A 17,709-nucleotide genomic window follows, 5' to 3' on the forward strand; every position below is an offset into this window, starting at 1 on the left:
GATGTTAAGCCATTCTTGTAAATATGCAGTCAAATTATTAAGCGGTGTAGGAAATGCGTCACAAGATAGCAAAAACAATAAACATTGGTCATCTGCACAATGCAAAAGGCAGAAATTGAAGAATATCAAGCCTGGATTTTACCAGAAACAATGAGTTGAATTGTAGATCAGCACTGACCTTCCAAAACATTGGTCTCTACAAGTTCCTTATCTGGTTGCTTTCCATCAGCCTTGCTGAGGCCATCACACTGGTCACCAGTCATTTGTTGTTTGGAAGAACAAGCATGAAGAGCTAGCAGGAAACCTTTCTGCTGTACCAGTAGGGCAAAGAGGTAGGAAGCAGTAACACAATCATAAGGTTTCGTGCTGGTCGACAAGTCCAGAGCTGCCTGCAAAAGTGTGCGCAATTTCTCACCTTCCTGCAAGATGGAGGAACACGAGCTGCATTTAATTAACTACTCCAGCCAGAAGACAAAACCATATTAATCACCTAAAAATACATCGTAACCAATGTACACCTATCAGCCAAAACATTATGACCACTGACAGGCGAAGTGAATAATATTGATTATCTTGTTACAATGGCACCTGTCAAGGGGTGGGATATATTAGGCAGCAAGTCAGTTCATGAAGTTGATGTGTTGAATGCAGGAAAAATGGGCAGGAGTAAAGACCTGAGCGACTTTGACAAGGGCCAAATTGTTATGGCCAGACGACTGGGTCAGAGCATCTCTGAAACGGCAAGGCTTGTGGGGTGCTCCCGGTCAGCAGTGGTGAGTACCTACCGATAGTGGTCCGAGGAGGGACAAACCACAAACCGGCGACAGGATGTTGGGCGCCCAAGGCTCATCGATGCGCGAGGGCAACAAAGGCTATCCCATCTCGCCGAACCGATAGAAGGTCTACTGTGGCACAAGTCACGGAAAATTTTAATGGTGGTCACGGGAGGAATGTGTCACAACACACAGTGCATCGCACCCTGCTGCATATGGGGCTGCACACGGAGGACTAACAGCATACAAGGCAGGTGATCATAATGTTTTGGCTCATCAGGTCATAATGTTTTGGCTGATCAGTGTATATCTTGTTGACTATGAATGTTTCAGACAGGATAATCAAATAAGCATCTAAATTAAACATTTGTGGCACTAATGTTTGCACACAAGATCCAAGAACCAACGATATGAGAACCAACACTGAGATCAGAAGATACAGGCAAAATGCTGAAATAATCCAGTGGGTTGGACAGTACCTCTGCAGAAAAGGAATAGGTAGGTTTTGGGTCAGGACCGTTCTTCAGACTGGTTCCTATTCCTTTTCTCCAGAGATGCTGTTTGACCCGCTGAGTTACTCCAGCATTTTGTGTCTATCTTTGGTGTAAACCAGCATCTGCAGATCCTTCCTACACACTGAGATCAGAAGTATATCAGAAGTAAGAGTCCCTGGAATTTCCCTAGATTAATAATGCTAATAACCTAGGTCAGGAGTTAAATAACAGTTCATCGATGGGTCACGTTGCCAGGATTTGCAATGTTGCAGTAATATCAGTTGTACATGTTGAATTCAAAGGAAGTGGATAACCCAGCAAAAAAACTACTGAGATCAACTGCAGGCTATTTGTTACAAGTCAGTGAAGTGAAATACGCCAGATTTTGTTAAAAACAATGATACATGTGTAAATTGACCCGCAACTGTTAGATAATAAGACACATCTCATAAGCCATTCATCAGTAAGTTTCTGGCTGATCTGCTTTAGACTTTAGACATACTGTGTGGAAACTGGCCCTTCATCCCACTCAGTTGACACTGACCAGCGATAATCCCATACACTATCACTATCCTATACATTACGGACAATCAACAATTTTACCAAAGCCAATTAACCTACAAACCTTTGGAATGTGGGGGAAACCGCAGCACCTGGGGAAAACCCACACGATCACAGGAAGTACGTACAAACTCCCGAGGGAGTTTATATGTTCTTCCTGCGATCGTGTGGGTTTTCCCTAGGTGCTTCGGTTTCCTCCCACATTCCAAAGGTTTGACCAAGGATTGGTCTGTGCAGACAAGCCAAGGATTACTAGTCTTAATGACCACACTGCAGTCACAACTGTGGAGTCATTTAAGTTCCTCAGAACCATCATCTCCAGGGACCTTAAATGGGAGGTCACCATCGACCCCACAGTCAAAAAGGCCCAACAGAGGATGTACTTCCAGCGGCAGCTGAGGAAACACAACCTGCCACAGGCAATTATGGTCCAGTTTTACACTACCATCATAAAGTCTGTCCTCACCTTTTCCATCGGGTCTAGTTTGGCTCAGCCACCAAGCATGACATCCGGAGGCTGCAGCGCATCGTTCGATCAGTCAAGAAATTTGTTGGCTGCAGCCTTCCCCCCATTGACGAACTGTACACTGCAAGGACCAGGAAGAGAGCGGGCAAGATCATCTCTGACCCTTCTCACCCTGGCCGCGAACTCTTTGAAGTACTTTGCTCTGGGAGGCGACTCGGGACTGTCAAAGCAGCCACAGCCAGACATAAAAAACAGCTTTTTTCCACGAGCAGTAGCTCTATTCAATAGCCAAAATTCTGTAGCCTCTTTCTACTCTGGTACTTTATTTTCACATGTTTAAATTATGATGTTTTATTTTTAAATTGTCTGCTGTATATCGTGTTTTTATCCTTTCGCGAGCAAAGCACCAAGGCAAATTTCTTGTATGTATACATACTCGGCCATTAAAAAAAATAATATATATATTCATTCATTCAATGTTCAGACAGCACTCGTGGTCAGGATCGAACCCAAGTCTCTGGCGCTGTAAAGCAGCAACTCTGTTGTTGGCTGAACCACTGTGCTGGCCCTGTTGCATTGTGATTTACATGGAGATATTTAATTTGGAAACCAATTATCCAGAAAACTATTACCAAACAATGCAAGTACTCTTAAACATTGTTAATGAACATATTCTCATTCAAGTTGTGAATTATTTCAAGACATCTTGAGAAAATGTTTTGTTCTTAATTTTCTTTTCTATGTTGTTTCTCAATTGAATCTTTCCTTCCATCTTTTTTTCAGGACCTACCAAGAAAGTTAGCAATGTAGAAAATAAAATTAAAAAACAAATTCTCAGTCATTTCCCTTTTCCAATTCTGTTAAGATAATTTGTTTTGCGTCCTGCTGTCTCACCGCAATGTTATCAGTTCACTTTCCATGACGTACATTGCAACATTCAAGTGTGATTGATGAGACTTTGAGAAGACAGGTTACAAGAAATAAAGCCACACTTGACCTAGGCCAGATATACATTGATGAGCCAAAACATTACGACCACCTGCCTAATACACGGTTGGTCCTCCATGTGCTGCCAAAACACGCCGACCCACGAGGCATGGACTCTGCAAGACCTCTGAAGGTGTCCTTCAATAGTCCAATAGTCAAGTTTATTTGTCACATACACATAAATGTGCAGTGAAATGAAAGATTACCCACAGTCCAACAATAAGAGCAATAAAAATAAGCAATAACACACACAATCATAAACCAACACCAAACAAAAAGAAACAAAAAGAAACCTGTGGTATCTGGCACCAAAACATTAGCAGCAGATCCTTCATGTCCTGTAAGTTGCGAGGTGGAGCCGCCGTGGATCAGACTTGTCGATCCAGCACATCCCACAGATGCTCAATCAGATTGAGATCTGCAGAATTTGGAGGCCAGGGCAACACCGTGAACACTTCATCATGTTCCTCAAACCATTCCCGAACAATGTGTGCAGTGTGGCAGGGCGCATTAGCCTGCTGAAAGAGGCCACTGCCATCAGGGAATACCATTGCCATGAAGGGGTGTACCTGGTCTGCAATGATATTTAGGTAGGTGACACAGGTCAAATTGACATCTACATGAATGGCCGGACCCAGGGTTTCCCAGTAGAACATTGCCCAGACCATCACACTCCCTCCACCGGCTTGTCGTCTTCCCACTGTGCATCCTGGTGCCATCACTTCCCCAGGTAAATGGCGCACACATACACGGTCATCCACATGTCCAGTTCCAGTTCCGACGCTCGCGTGCCCAATATAGGCGTTCGACAGTGGACAGGGGTTATCATGGGCACTGACCAGTCTGCGGCTAAGCAGCCCCATACGCAGCAGGGTGCGATGCACTGTGTATTGTGACACATTCCTCCCATGACCACCATTAAAATGTTCTGTGACTTGTGCCACGGTCGACCTTCTGTCAGTTCAGAACAAACAGGACAGCCTTCGTTGCACCTCGCGCATCGATGAGCCTTGGGCGCCCAACACCCTGTCGCCGGTTTGCAGTTTGTCCCTCCTCGGACCACTGTCAGTAGGTACTCACCACTGCTGACCAAGAGCACCCCACAAGCCTTGCCATTTCAGAGCTGCTCTGACCCAGTCGTCTGGCCATAACAATTTGGCTTTTGTCAAAGTCGCTCAGGTCTTTACTTCTGCCCATTTCTCCTGCATCCAACACATCAACTTCAAGAAATGACAGTTCACTTGCTGCCTAATATATCCCACCCTTTGACAGGTGCCATTGTAACAAGATAATCAATGTTATTCACTTCACCTGTCAGTGGTCGTAATGTTTTGGCTCATTGGTGTATATTATATACGTATATACACAAACATATATAAATACATCAATATATATATAGCAAGAACGACCAAAGCTTTTCTTTACGTTTACTACCTGCAGTCCAAAAAGCGTAGCTGGAAGTTTCCTCATAAGATCATAGGCTAATAATTTAACTTCCTCGAAGGTGCTATTCAAACATCCTAACAAAGCATCAGCATAGGCAGGCTGCAAGGCATCAGATATTTGTATCACTCTGTAAATCAGACCTGTAAAAAAAGCAGTATGGAATAAACTGCAGTTATTAAAACCCACCTGCAAGGTTTATTTTAAAAATACAACTGCTGTTTTGCATCGATAATTTGTTGCACATTGTACACTTAATGCACCTCACTATTCAGGGATCAAAACAGAATTACAATACTATTAGTCTAGATTTTAATGTCACATATTAATAGATTTCTTCGTATAGTATGTGTAACGGGATCTTCAGAGGTGATAAAACACATTCATCAAAATCATGTCCGAATTATGCAGGGATGGTTAAACATTCAATGACTTGCGACACCAAAGGTTTTTGCGGTAGAGCACTGGTTCGCGAGGACAAATAGGTGTAGGTGGATTTCACTTGGCAAGATGTGTGTTGAACATTATTTCGAAATTAAGAGGAGCATCACCAGAAAGGAAAGAATTGCGTACAATACGTGAACACATAAAATAAAAGAAACACGGTGGCTTGCAGTTTAGTGGAAATGCACCACAATAAACGAAGGGAGCTGTCAAAACAAGGAGAGAAAGATGAGTGTGAATTCACCATGATAAATGAAGGCAGTTCTTATGGGCAAAACAAGGAGAGAAAGATGAGTGTGAATTCACCATGATAAATGAAGGCAGTTCTTATGGGCAAAACAAGGAGAGAAAGATAAGTGAGTGGCAACAAAAAAAACTTACCCTCCGCATTGTCGGAAAGTTCAGCAATTATTCCCAAGAGACTCAAGACAATGAATTTGCTCGGGTAGGAAGCACCTGGAAACAGAGCTTGGAATAATCGTTCACACATCCATGTAAAAAAATCCTGAAATACAAAAAGTCTTTGCATGAAAACTCAACTGATCCCACATCATCTTCGCATGAAAACTCAACTGATCCCACATCATATAGTTTACACCCCAGCAGTATGAACATTGACTTCCCCAACTTCAGGTAATCCTTGCTTTCCCTCTCCATCCCCTCTCCAGTTCTCTCACTCGTCTTCCTGTCTCCTACTACATTCTATCTTTGTCCCGCCCCCTCCCCTGACATCAGTCTGAAGAAGGGTCTCGACCCGAAACGTCACCCATTCCTTCTTTCCCGAGATGCTGCCTGACCCGCTGAGTTACTCCAGCATTTTGTGTCTACCACATTTCAAATCTCAGTCAGCCTTGTTGTGATCGTGGCAGTTTGACAATATTCTTTATTTCTACTGCAAAACAAAGGAACAAACATTTTTAAGGTATCACAAGTGCTCTGAGGATTCCAGAATGAGACAATATGTGGCATGAAGGAGGCCCCATCAGTGCCAGTTAAAGGGATTATCAACTATATACAGCAGTTCATCGGTGACGATGAACTACTTTTGCAACCGTACTCATCTTCATTATCCGAAGATAGACACAAAAAGCTGGAGTAACTCAGTGGGACAGGCAGCATCTCTGGTGAGAAGGAATGGTTGACTTCGGGTCGAGACCCTTCTTCAGACTTTTATCATTGTGATGCTTATCACCTGTCGAAAGATGAATTATCAAATTCAAGGCTTAAATTAGTTTAAGTAAAACTCTGCTAATGCAGCACATTTGGGACATTGGTGACACCGGACAAGTGGATTTTCCAGACTATCAGATGATATTTTATTATTACTCCTCGCCTCTCTCCCAGCATTCTTTCTCTCCCCCCCACAATTAGTTTGAAGGGATAGAAAATTGGCTTGACGAAAGGAAGCAGAGGGTGATGGTGGGAGGTTGTTTTTCAAAGTGGAGTGCTGTGCCTCAGAGTTCAGTGCTGGGTTCATTGCTGTTTGTCATCTACATCAATGATTTGGATGAGAACAAATGAGGCATGACTAGTAAGATTGCAGATGTCAAAAATTGCAGCAGGATCATGATCGGCTTTGAAGATGGGCTGAGGAATGGTTAATGGATAGTGGGGGGTGCTAGTTTTAAGGGGGGTTGAGTGGGGGAGGAGGGAGGGATAAGCGGGGTTGAGGGGGATGGAGTGGGTGAGTGGGGTAGGGGGGAATGGGGGCGGGGGAGGGGAGTGGGGAAAGGGGGGTAGAGGGGGTGGGAGTGGGGGTGGGGAGTGGGGGAGGGGAGTGGGGGAGGGGAGGGTGCTAGTTTTAAGGGGAGTTGAGGGGGAGGAGGGAGGGATAAGGGGGGTTGAGGGGGATGGAGTGGGTGAGGGGGGTGTGGAGGGAGGGATAAGGAGGGTTGAGGGGGATGGAGTGGGTCATGGGGGAGGGGTGCTAGACCAATGCAGGAGAGGCTTTGGGTCCACAGCTCCCTTTGGCTGCAGCGCTGGCGGCAAGGGGCCAAGTGAGTGGCTCCCTGTCCCCCCCTCGCCTGCCCACAGCCCCGGGGGACACACCCTGCCCGGCAACGGGCTTCGTCAGTTGAAGAGGGTTGCCGGGCCCGCAGGATCGTGAGTTGGGGGAGGGTTGCCCCAGGAGAGGCCCGCAGGAAAGATTTGGACCCAACGGGTTCACCTCAGTCTAGTTATTAATGAATTATTCTGTACCTTGTACTGTTGAAGATGAGCTTCTGGATCTTGATTATTTGCTTTTTCTTCACATCCGCCGTTCTTCTGCCTATTAATTGCCTGAGTTTGTTTATAAAGTATTTGGGAACTGTCCCTTATCCTGTAGAAAAGCTGCATCAAAAATTGTTGAAAGAGAGGCAAGTTACATTTAAATATCAAGAATATCTTTAAAATACTTGAAACAAATCCCATAACACGGCAATGTTGTGAGAAGGTACAGTAACTGCAAAAGGAGAATCGAAACTGGCTGACCTTTCTCAATACCCACACAATCTTCTGCCTCACCGCAGGAAACTGACTGTTCAGGTTATACGGAAGGAAGAATTTTACCAAGTCCATCTCTCGCTGAGATACAGCCTCTGTAGTGCGGCTTGTCTCACATATCAAACCCAAGGCATCTAAACGGACCTGTAAACAGAATGGGTCGGTTTTTGTAACTTTGTTATTTCCGAGTTCCTCTTAATACTGTGCCTTTCATCGTCACAAAAGCTGCGACCCTCGACTCACTTACATTGACCAGCACTTGATATGTGCCCATTATACAATTCAAAAGCAAAACAGGGAACTGCAATGTGAGCTGCAGCCAATTCTGTGCCATCCTCAACCATTTTCATCCCTTCTCACAGTGAAGCCAAAATAATCAGTAATCCAAGCAACATTGACACTAGTAGTAATGTAGTAATTAGAATTTTATTTCCAAATACACAGGACAAGATGTTAGAAATCCCAAAGTGCCAAATGTCAACTTGCTCCCGGTGGTGATGGGAGGCTTATGCACTCACTTATGCTCCTCCGATGTTGAGAAGGGCTAGGCAGACACGTCATTGGGGTTATCAAGTGGGCACCTACTTTCATCGACGTTTCGCTGATTGGGTCCACGACATCTCCAGTAGGCTCAGCGGTGCATTCTGGCGTCCCAGAACCACCCCCCTCTGCATCTGCCTAGTCGGCTTATTAAAATATAAGTCACAATACTTATTTCCAAACTACAATTTATTTTCGTTTAGCTGTTATCAGCTAAGAAAAGTTGAGAGTTCACTATTGGAACCATAAAAATGCAAACCTCTCCCTGCCAATAATATTACTTTGGAGTTTTGATAATACAGATGCCACCTTACGAAAGCATAAAGGATGTTTTGAAGAGGTTTCATGAAAAGGCAATGACAGATTAGATTAGTGAATTGTACAGAAAATTATAAATTATCATGCTTTTGGTGCAATAGCATTGTTTTCTAGATATTGCCTGCAAAATACTTTTGATGTGACAGTTCAATTCCTACCCTGCAGTATAAGAATTTACGGTTGGGAAAACAATACGATACGATGGAACTTTATTTATCCCAGGAGGGAAATTGATGGAGGGGTATAGATTAAGGGAAAAAACAATTTAATAAACCTGGAATTGGTTAAAAAGAATCAACAATGGTAACTGCAATTGTGGATCATTGTGAAAACCTATTTGATTTAGACAAAAGACAATAGATAAGAGGTGCAGGGGTAGGCCATTCAGCCCTTCGAGCCAGCACCATTTATCAAAGGCCTTTAGCCTTTGAAGGAATCAAGGGATATGGGGAGAAAGCAGGAACGGGGTACTGATTTTGGATGATCAGCCATGATCATATTGAATGGCGATGCTGACTCGAAGGGCCGAATGGCCTTCTCCTGCACCTAGTTTCTATGTTTAATAAACAGGGTGGAAAGGTTAAAAACTAGAGGACATAGCTTTAAGGCGAAATGGGCAAAGCTTAAAGGAGATTGTGCACGGCATGGTTTTTTTTTTGTTTTTGGGATGTTTGTTTTTACACAGAGAGGGGTGTGTGTCTGGAACGTGCTGCTGGGCGGAGACAGATACAATAAATGGCGTTGAAGTGGCTTTTGGATCAGCCTATGGATATGCAGCAAATGTAGGGACATGGATCACATGCAGAAGAGGAGATTAGTTTAACGGCATCATGTTCAACGCAGACATCATGGGCTGAAGGAACTGCCTCTGTGCAGCACTGTCTTATGTTCGAATGCTCTATGTTCTATTTTCTTAATCTAACAATCACTACCTAGACACAACTGGAGGATATCCAAGGCTGAAAGTTAGATATTCCTGATGCTCAACTCCAAGTAAACAAAATGGGGGAAAAAAGGTGGGTTAGCTCTGATAAGAAACAATAAGGTAAAGTGAGTGGCACTAAAGGATAGTAGGCTGTAATATTAGGGAGAAGAAGCAATGAAGCAGTTTGAAAGAAGAAATAACAAAGGGCAGGAAACATTAATGGGAATAATTTATGAGCAAGTTTGAAAGCAATGGCGAAGCAGTTTCAATTTTAAACTAAGCCTATTACAAAAGGGACAGATGGTTTGCAAAAGTAGATTGGTGAATTGAATGAAATCGCAATAATTAAACAATGACAAACAATTAAAATAGCTCATAATTCTCAATGGCAAAATTTTCATAAACTATGAAAAAACTTCACCAGAAAAATTAGAGAGATGTGCCTATCAAAGAGTCAAACAGCACGGAAACGGGTCCTTCGGCCCAACTTGCCCTTGCTGACCAAGATGCCTCATCTACACTAGTCCCACCTGCCCATGACGCTCCATATCTCTCTAAACCTTCAATATCTAGATTTTGCCTGCAAGATAATATTTGGGTTTAAAACATTGCTACAAAAGGCAACATGTCTGTAGATTAGAAGGGTTTACTTATTACAACATAGGAGGCCATTTATCACATTAGCTCCAGCTATGACTTTATCTTATACTTTGTCCTTCCAACATTCTCTAAATTGAAGAGTGGCTTCTGGGACTGGAGGTTAACAAAAGGACCTAAACTAACACTGCAAAGCCAGCTTGGAATGAGCATTATAAAGAAGGTAGGGACTGCAAACTGAGAAAGACCACGTAAGCCACTGCTGGATTACAGTGTGGAAAATTATGAAGTCATTTGCTTGGAAGGGAGAAGGAAAACTAGTATTATTTTCTCCAAAGGATGTTGACTTTCAAAGAGCCACCTAGTGATGACCCTAGCGCACAAATCAAAGAAAATTAACACAGACATTCAGCAAATGATCAGGAAAGCATATGGGATGCTTGCTTATATTTAAGGTTGGTGCATGGTGTTGATTTACTATTGTCATGTGTACCTAGACTCATACTGCGTGGAAACAGGCCCTTTATCCCAACTTGCACACATCGACCAACATGCCCCGTCTATACTAGTCCTACCTGCCTGCTTTTGGCCTTTATCCCTCTCAACCTACCCTATCCATGTACCTGTCTAAGATAACCTTCTAGATACAGTGAAAAGCTGTGTTGTGTAATATGGCGTACAATAAGGTTTAGAAACATAGAAAATAGGTGCAGGAGGAGGCCATTCGGCCCTTCGAGCCAGCACCGCCATTCTTTGTGATCATGGCTGATCGTCCCCAATCAATAACCCGTGCCTGCCTTCTCCCCTTATCCCTTGATTCCACTAGCCCCTAGACCTCTATCTAACTCTCTCTTAAATCCATCCAGTGATTTGGCCTCCACTGCCCTCTGTGGCAGAGAATTCCACAAATTCACAACTCTCTGGGTGAAAAAGTTTTTTCTCACCTCAGTTTTAAATGGCCTCCCCTTTATTCTAAGACTGTGGCCCCTGGTTCTGGACTTCCCCAACATTGGGAACATTTTTCCTGCATCTAGCTTGTCCAGTCCTTTTATAATTTTATATGTTTCTATAAGGTCCCCTCTTATCCTTCTAAACTCTAGTGAATACAAGCCTAGACTTTTCAATCTTTCCTCATATGACAGTCCCGCCATCATATCATATCATATCATATATCTACAGCCGGAAACAGGCCTTTTCGGCCCTCCAAGTCCGTGCCGCCCAGTGATCCCCGTACATTAACACTATCCTACACCCACTAGGGACAATTTTTACATTTACCCAGCCAATTAACCTACATACCTGTACGTCTTTGGAGTGTGGGAGGAAACCGAAGATCTCGGAGAAAACCCACGCAGGGATCAATCTCGTGAACCCACGCTGCACTGCCTCAATTACAAGGATGTCCTTCCTCAAATTAGGAGACCAATACTGTACACAATACTCCAGATGTGGTCTTACCAGGGCCCTGTACAACTGCAGAAGAACCACTTTACTCCTACACTGAAATCCTCTTGTTATGAAGGCCAACATTCCATTAGTTTGCTGCAACTAAATGAAAGTTGGATGAGATTACACCCAGGGTACTCTGTACACATTGCTCACGTCACCCTAGATGGAGATACTTCACCTAGATGAGTGTTCTGAGAGTTCTTTGGTTTGAACAGAGATCATATTATGTTGGCTCTTGGAACCCAAAGAGAGGATTGTTCTTTGAGGAGAGTTTGTGTCTACGTTTGCTGGAGTTAGGAAGATCTGATATTAAAGACACATACAGAATTCAGATTCAGAATACTTTGAATCTAGCAGGGCAGAGGTAGTCTAAATCTTGAAGTCAATGTCCCTATATTAGGAATTGGCATTTGAACGATAGAGGAAATATACCATGGCAGGATCACAATTTTTCAAATTTTCTTTAGGGTTATGGATACTCAATAAATAGTGTGCCGAAAACTCTGAGCTATTTTTGTTTTAGGTACAAAGTGAATCGAAGGTTAAAGGAAATCATGGATTAAATTATTAAAACAGGAAACTGGAGTGATGGCTTACAATGTACTAAAAGAAGAAATGACATACTTTGCAATCTCTCCTTCACCTCTTCCTCCAAAGCATTCTACAACAGCTATTATTTGTTTATGTTCCAATGCTTTAATGCAGGACACCACCTTGTTGGTTTGCAAAGAGCAAAGTGGGGCAAATGAGAATGATTTTTTTTTTACACACATATACATGATGTAAAGTAACCTCTGAGGGAACCTACAATCAGTGAAGCATAAAACATTCAAGTGCTCTTCTTTTAACTTTACATATGTCCACCTGGACATCAGCCACCAACATGAATCATCTATTAGAACATACAACAGAACAGCACAGGAAGAGGCCCCTCAGCCTACAATATCTGTGCTGAACATAACGCCATGTTAAACCAATCTCTGCCTGCACGTGATCGATATCCCTCAACTCCCTGCATATCCACGTGACTCGGTGGCCGAAGGGCCTGTTTCCATGTTGTAGCTCTATATTAAACTAAACGATCGGCCGTTTAATCCAAGGTCCCGAAAAATTAGTTTTCAGATTGTTGTTCATACCTGTTCATGTTTGTGAACCAAAGCCTGTTTTATCAGGCTGACAGGTATTAGTTGGTCCCATGTCGGTTTTTCCTCAGTACTCCAGAGTCCCTGAGTTCTAGCTGTCCTCAGGCAGGTCATCAATGCCCCGAGAGCACATCTACAGCTGAGGGCACCTAATGGAAACAAACCAAGCAATCAGCTTAACTGCAAGAAGACAGTTTAAAAGGAAAAAAGTTGGACATTATAAAATAAATATTCCTCGTGTGAAATATGTCAATGATAAGTTTTACTCTGCAAACGGAAAGGCAGAAGGGAAAATCGGAAGTGTCGGTATTACAGTATAGCAAAGGGGATTACAGAGGCATGAGGCAGGAGCTGGCCAAAATTGACTGGAAGGAGGCCCGAGCAGGGAAGACGGTAGAACAGCAATGGCAGGTATTCCTGGGAATAATGCAGAGGTTGCAGGATCAATTTATCCCAAAGAGGCGGAAAGACTCTAAGGGGAGTAAGAGACACCTGTGGCTGACGAGGGAAGTCAGGGACAGCATAAAAATTAAGGAGAGGAAGTATAACATAGCAAAGAAGAGTGGGAAGGCAGAGGATTGGGATTCTTTTAATGAGCAACAAAAGTTAACTAAAAAGGCAATACGGGGAGAAAAGATGAGGTACGAGGGTAAACTAGCCAATAATATAAAGGAGGATAGCAAAAGTTTTTTTAGGTACGTGAAGAGGAAAAAAATAGTCAAGGCAAATGTGGGTCCCTTGAAGACAGAAGCAGGGGAATTTATTATGGGGAACAAAGAAATGGCAGACAAGTTAAACCGTTACTTTGGATCTGTGTTTACTGAGGAGGATACACACAATCTCCCAAATGTTCTAGGGGCCAGAGAACCTAGGGTGATCGAGGAACTGAAGGAAATCCACATTAGGCAGGAAATGGTTTTGAGTAGACTGATGGGACTGAAGGCTGATAAATCCCCAGGGCCTGATGGTCTGCATCCCAGGGTACTTAAGGAGGTGGCTCTAGAAATAGTGGAAGCATTGGAGATCATTTTTCAATGTTCTATAGATTCAGGATCAGTTCCTGTGGATTGGAGGATAGCAAATGTTATCCCACTTTTTAAGAAAGGAAGGAGAGAGAAAACGGGTAATTATAGACCAGTTAGTCTGACATCAGTGGTGGGGAAGATGCTGGAGTCAATTATAAAAGACGAAATTGCTGAGCATTTGGATAGCAGTAACAGGATCATTCCGAGTCAGCATGGATTTACGAAGGGGAAATCATGCTTGACAAATCTACTGGAATTTTTTGAGGATGTAACTAGGAAAATTGACAGGGGAGAGTCAGTGGATGTGGTGTACCTCGACTTTCAGAAAGCCTTCGACAAGGTCCCACATAGGAGATTAGTGGGCAAAATTAGAGCACATGGTATTGGGGGTAGGGTACTGACATGGATAGAAAATTGGTTGACAGACAGAAAGCAAAGAGTGGGGATAAATGGGTCCCTTTCGGAATGGCAGGCAGTGACCAGTGGGGTACCACAAGGTTCGGTGCTGGGACCCCAGCTATTTACGATATACATTAATGACTTAGATGAAGGGATTAAAAGTACCATTAGCAAATTTGCAGATGATACTAAGCTGGGGGGGAGTGTGAATTGTGAGGAAGATGCAATAAGGCTGCAGGGTGACTTGGACAGGTTGTGTGAGTGGGCGGATACATGGCAGATGCAGTTTAATGTAGATAAGTGTGAGGTTATTCACTTTGGAAGTAAGAATAGAAAGGCAGATTATTATCTGAATGGTGTCAAGTTAGGAAGAGGGGATGTTCAACGAGATCTGGGTGTCCTAGTGCATCAGTCACTGAAAGGAAGCATGCAGGTACAGCAGGCAGTGAAGAAAGCCAATGGAATGTTGGCCTTCATAACAAGAGGAGTTGAGTATACGAGCAAAGAGGTCCTTCTACAGTTGTACCGGGCCCTGGTGAGACCGCACCTGGAGTACTGTGTGCAGTTTTGGTCTCCAAATTTGAGGAAGGATATTCTTGCTATTGAGGGCGTGCAGCGTAGGTTCACTAGGTTGATTCCCGGAATGGCGGGACTGTCGTATGTTGAAAGGCTGGAGCAATTAGGCTTGTATACACTGGAATTTAGAAGGATGAGGGGGGATCTTATTGAAACATATAAGATAATTAGGGGATTGGACACATTAGAGGCAGGAAACATGTTCCCAATGTTGGAGGAGTCCAGAACAAGGGGCCACAGTTTAAGAATAAGGGGTAGGCCATTTAGAACGGAGATGAGGAAGAACTTTTTCAGTCAGAGAGTGGTGAAGGTGTGGAATTCTTTGCCTCAGAAGGCAGTGGAGGCCAGTTCGTTAGATGCTTTCAAGAGAGAGCTGGATAGAGCTCTTAAGGATAGCGGAGTGAGGGGGTATGGGGAGAAGGCAGGAACGGGGTACTGATTGAGAGTGATCAGCCATGATCGCATTGAATGGCGGTGCTGGCTCGAAGGGCTGAATGGCCTACTCCTGCACCTATTGTCTATTGTCTATTGACTATTAGGACATTAAAAATATACAATTCCTTTTTTAAGAACAGGCACATTTAGTATCAACAAAGAACGTGAAAAGAACTCTCATAAAATGGGGAAACCAAGTAGGTGAATAACAGCCCAAATTGTTTTGGAAAGGATATTTTCAGTCTAAAAGTGGCTACCCTCTACTTCTATCTTTGTTTATGTTGTAAGAAGTCATTCAGCCCACCAAGTACCTGCTGACTCTCAGACCAATCCCATGAGTCCCTTGTACCCATTTACTTTAGTTTTGTGATACAGCGTGGAAACAGGTCCTTCGACCCACCAAGTCCACACCAACCAGCAATCACCCATATTCGAGTTCTATGCTAAGCTCTAGGCACAATTTACCCAAACCTATTAACCTACAAACCTGCATGTCTTTGGAGCATGGGAGAGAACAGGAGCACCCAGAGAAAACCCATGCAGTCACTGGGAAAAAGTTCAAACTCCAAACAGACAGCACCCGTGGCCAGGATTGAACCTGGGTCTCTGGCACTGCGAGGCAGCAACTCTACCGCTGCGCCATGGTGCCGCCATTTGTTTTCTACCAACCCATTTTCTTACAATCTATTTTCTCTCACATTCCCCTCTAATTCTCCTACTACCCACCTACAGCAAGAGCAATTTAGCAGTCAATTAACCTATCAAACCATACATCTTGAGGGATGAAACTAAGAAAACAGTGAGCATATCCATGCAGGGCACAGGGGAAGACACAAATGCCACACAGTCAGCACCAGAGATCAGAACCAAACATGCATTCCCTCGACAAAACATCCCACACAAATTGTAATGTGCACCATCTGCAAAATACACTGCAGTTACTCACCAGACTACTCTGACAGCACCTCCTAAACACACCACCTCTACCACCAAGGAGGATAAGGGCAGCGTGCATGGGAACACCACTAGCTGAAGGTCTCTTTCCAAGCTAAGCACTATCCTGCCTGTGAACCATATTGCCACTCCTTCATTGTCAGTGAATCTAAATCCTGGAACTCCCTTCCTAAAAATGCTTTGGAGATACCTTGATCAAATAAAAAGACTGCAAAAGTTCATAAAGGTGGGGCAAGAGCAAATAGGAATGGGCATTAAATGCTGAACCTACCGGCCACACACTAACGCTGGAAATTATATATATTTTTAATATAGGAAAAGGCAGTGAAGACAGTGCCTATGTAATGGTTTTGAAGCCATTTTTTTTTATAAAGAAAATTGAACAAAGCATGCAGAATAACAGAATTGCAAAAATGATTATAAAACGCACTGGTTATCACTATGAAGCATGTGAAGGTAAAGGATGTGGAGATGTGTAAATAATCAGTTTTTTCCTGGTCAGGAATATTGTTTAAGGAGATATAATAAATCTGCATTTTTTATAACACATGCCATGGCTTCAATTTGTCCCAAGGTACTTTACAGTCAATAAAGACACATGAGGTTATGCTACTGATGTAATGTGCAGGGAGGTGTGGCAGCCAACTTACACACAGCACAAACCCAGAAAGAGCAAATGATAGTCAAGCAATGAATTTCAGTGCCATAAACTGAGGTATAAGTTTGCCATGAACAGTGTCATGGAATGTTTTCCACGAGAGCTTTAGTTTTCCATTGCCCTCAGTAGAAGCTTTTGTTCAGATCGTCTGCTTATATTGCTGGAGTGAGGCTTGAAATCATGATCGTCGCTTTAGCAATTCATTTACAAACAGACATTCCCCCAGCTGTAAAACTAAATTTTACAGCGCGGAAACAGGCCCTTCGGCCCTCCGAGTCCAAGCCATCCAGTGATACCCGCACATTAACACTATCCTACACAGACTAGGAAGAATTTACATTGGTACCAAGCCAATTAACCTACAAACCTGTACATCTTTGGAGTGTGGGCACTCACATTTCGGAGGACCTAACATGGTCCAATAACACGCTGCGCTGGTCAAGAAGGCACAGCAACGACTGTTCTACCTAAGAACACTGAAGAAGTCTGGTCTACCCCAACAGCTGCTGACGACATTCTACCGCTGCACCATAGAGAGCATCCTAACACATGGCATCCCTGTGTGGTACCTCAGCTGCACGGAGGCAGAGAGGAAAGTTCTTCAGTGGGTAGTCCATAGAGCTCAGAGGACCATGGGAACACAGCTACCAGCCTTGGAGGGCATCTACAACACACGATGCCTCAGATAAGCCACCAGCATCCACAAAGACTCTTCACACCCCTGCAACAGTCTGTTCGAACTTCTACCATCGGGCAGACGATACAAGGCCTTCTACGCCCGCACCTCCAGACTCAGGAACAACTTCATCCCTAGGGCCATAGCTGCTATGAACTGGTCCTGCTGAGCCGGATGGTCACATCGCGCAGTGAACCGGTACAGATCTACTTGCACTTTATTCTGTTTTAAAACTGTTACAATTTGTTTCATTGGGTTGTTTAAATTAATACTGACTAGCTAATTAAATTATTGCATCGTATGGGAGGCGCATTCCCAATCTCGTTGTACCCCTGTACAATGACAATAAAGATATATTGTATT

At 43.5% G+C, this 17,709-nt stretch overlaps 1 protein-coding gene across 2 annotated transcripts in view; it reads right to left on the bottom strand.

Annotated features, from left to right (window-relative positions):
- Positions 1-17,709, bottom strand: part of thada (THADA armadillo repeat containing) — a 335,484-nt gene that overhangs the window by 297,161 nt on the left and 20,614 nt on the right. For both annotated transcript variants that reach the window (XM_078404988.1, XM_078404989.1), the window contains exons 11-16: positions 12,618-12,772; positions 7,641-7,796; positions 7,368-7,499; positions 5,550-5,673; positions 4,716-4,867; positions 179-419 (exon numbers count right to left, since the gene is read on the bottom strand). In XM_078404988.1, the coding sequence (XP_078261114.1) occupies positions 179-419; positions 4,716-4,867; positions 5,550-5,673; positions 7,368-7,499; positions 7,641-7,796; positions 12,618-12,772 (960 nt within the window). The remainder of the gene's footprint in view (positions 1-178; positions 420-4,715; positions 4,868-5,549; positions 5,674-7,367; positions 7,500-7,640; positions 7,797-12,617; positions 12,773-17,709) is intronic.

This window comes from Rhinoraja longicauda, chromosome 9 (genome assembly GCF_053455715.1).
Source record: "Rhinoraja longicauda isolate Sanriku21f chromosome 9, sRhiLon1.1, whole genome shotgun sequence".
Taxonomy (NCBI): domain Eukaryota; kingdom Metazoa; phylum Chordata; class Chondrichthyes; order Rajiformes; family Arhynchobatidae; genus Rhinoraja; species Rhinoraja longicauda.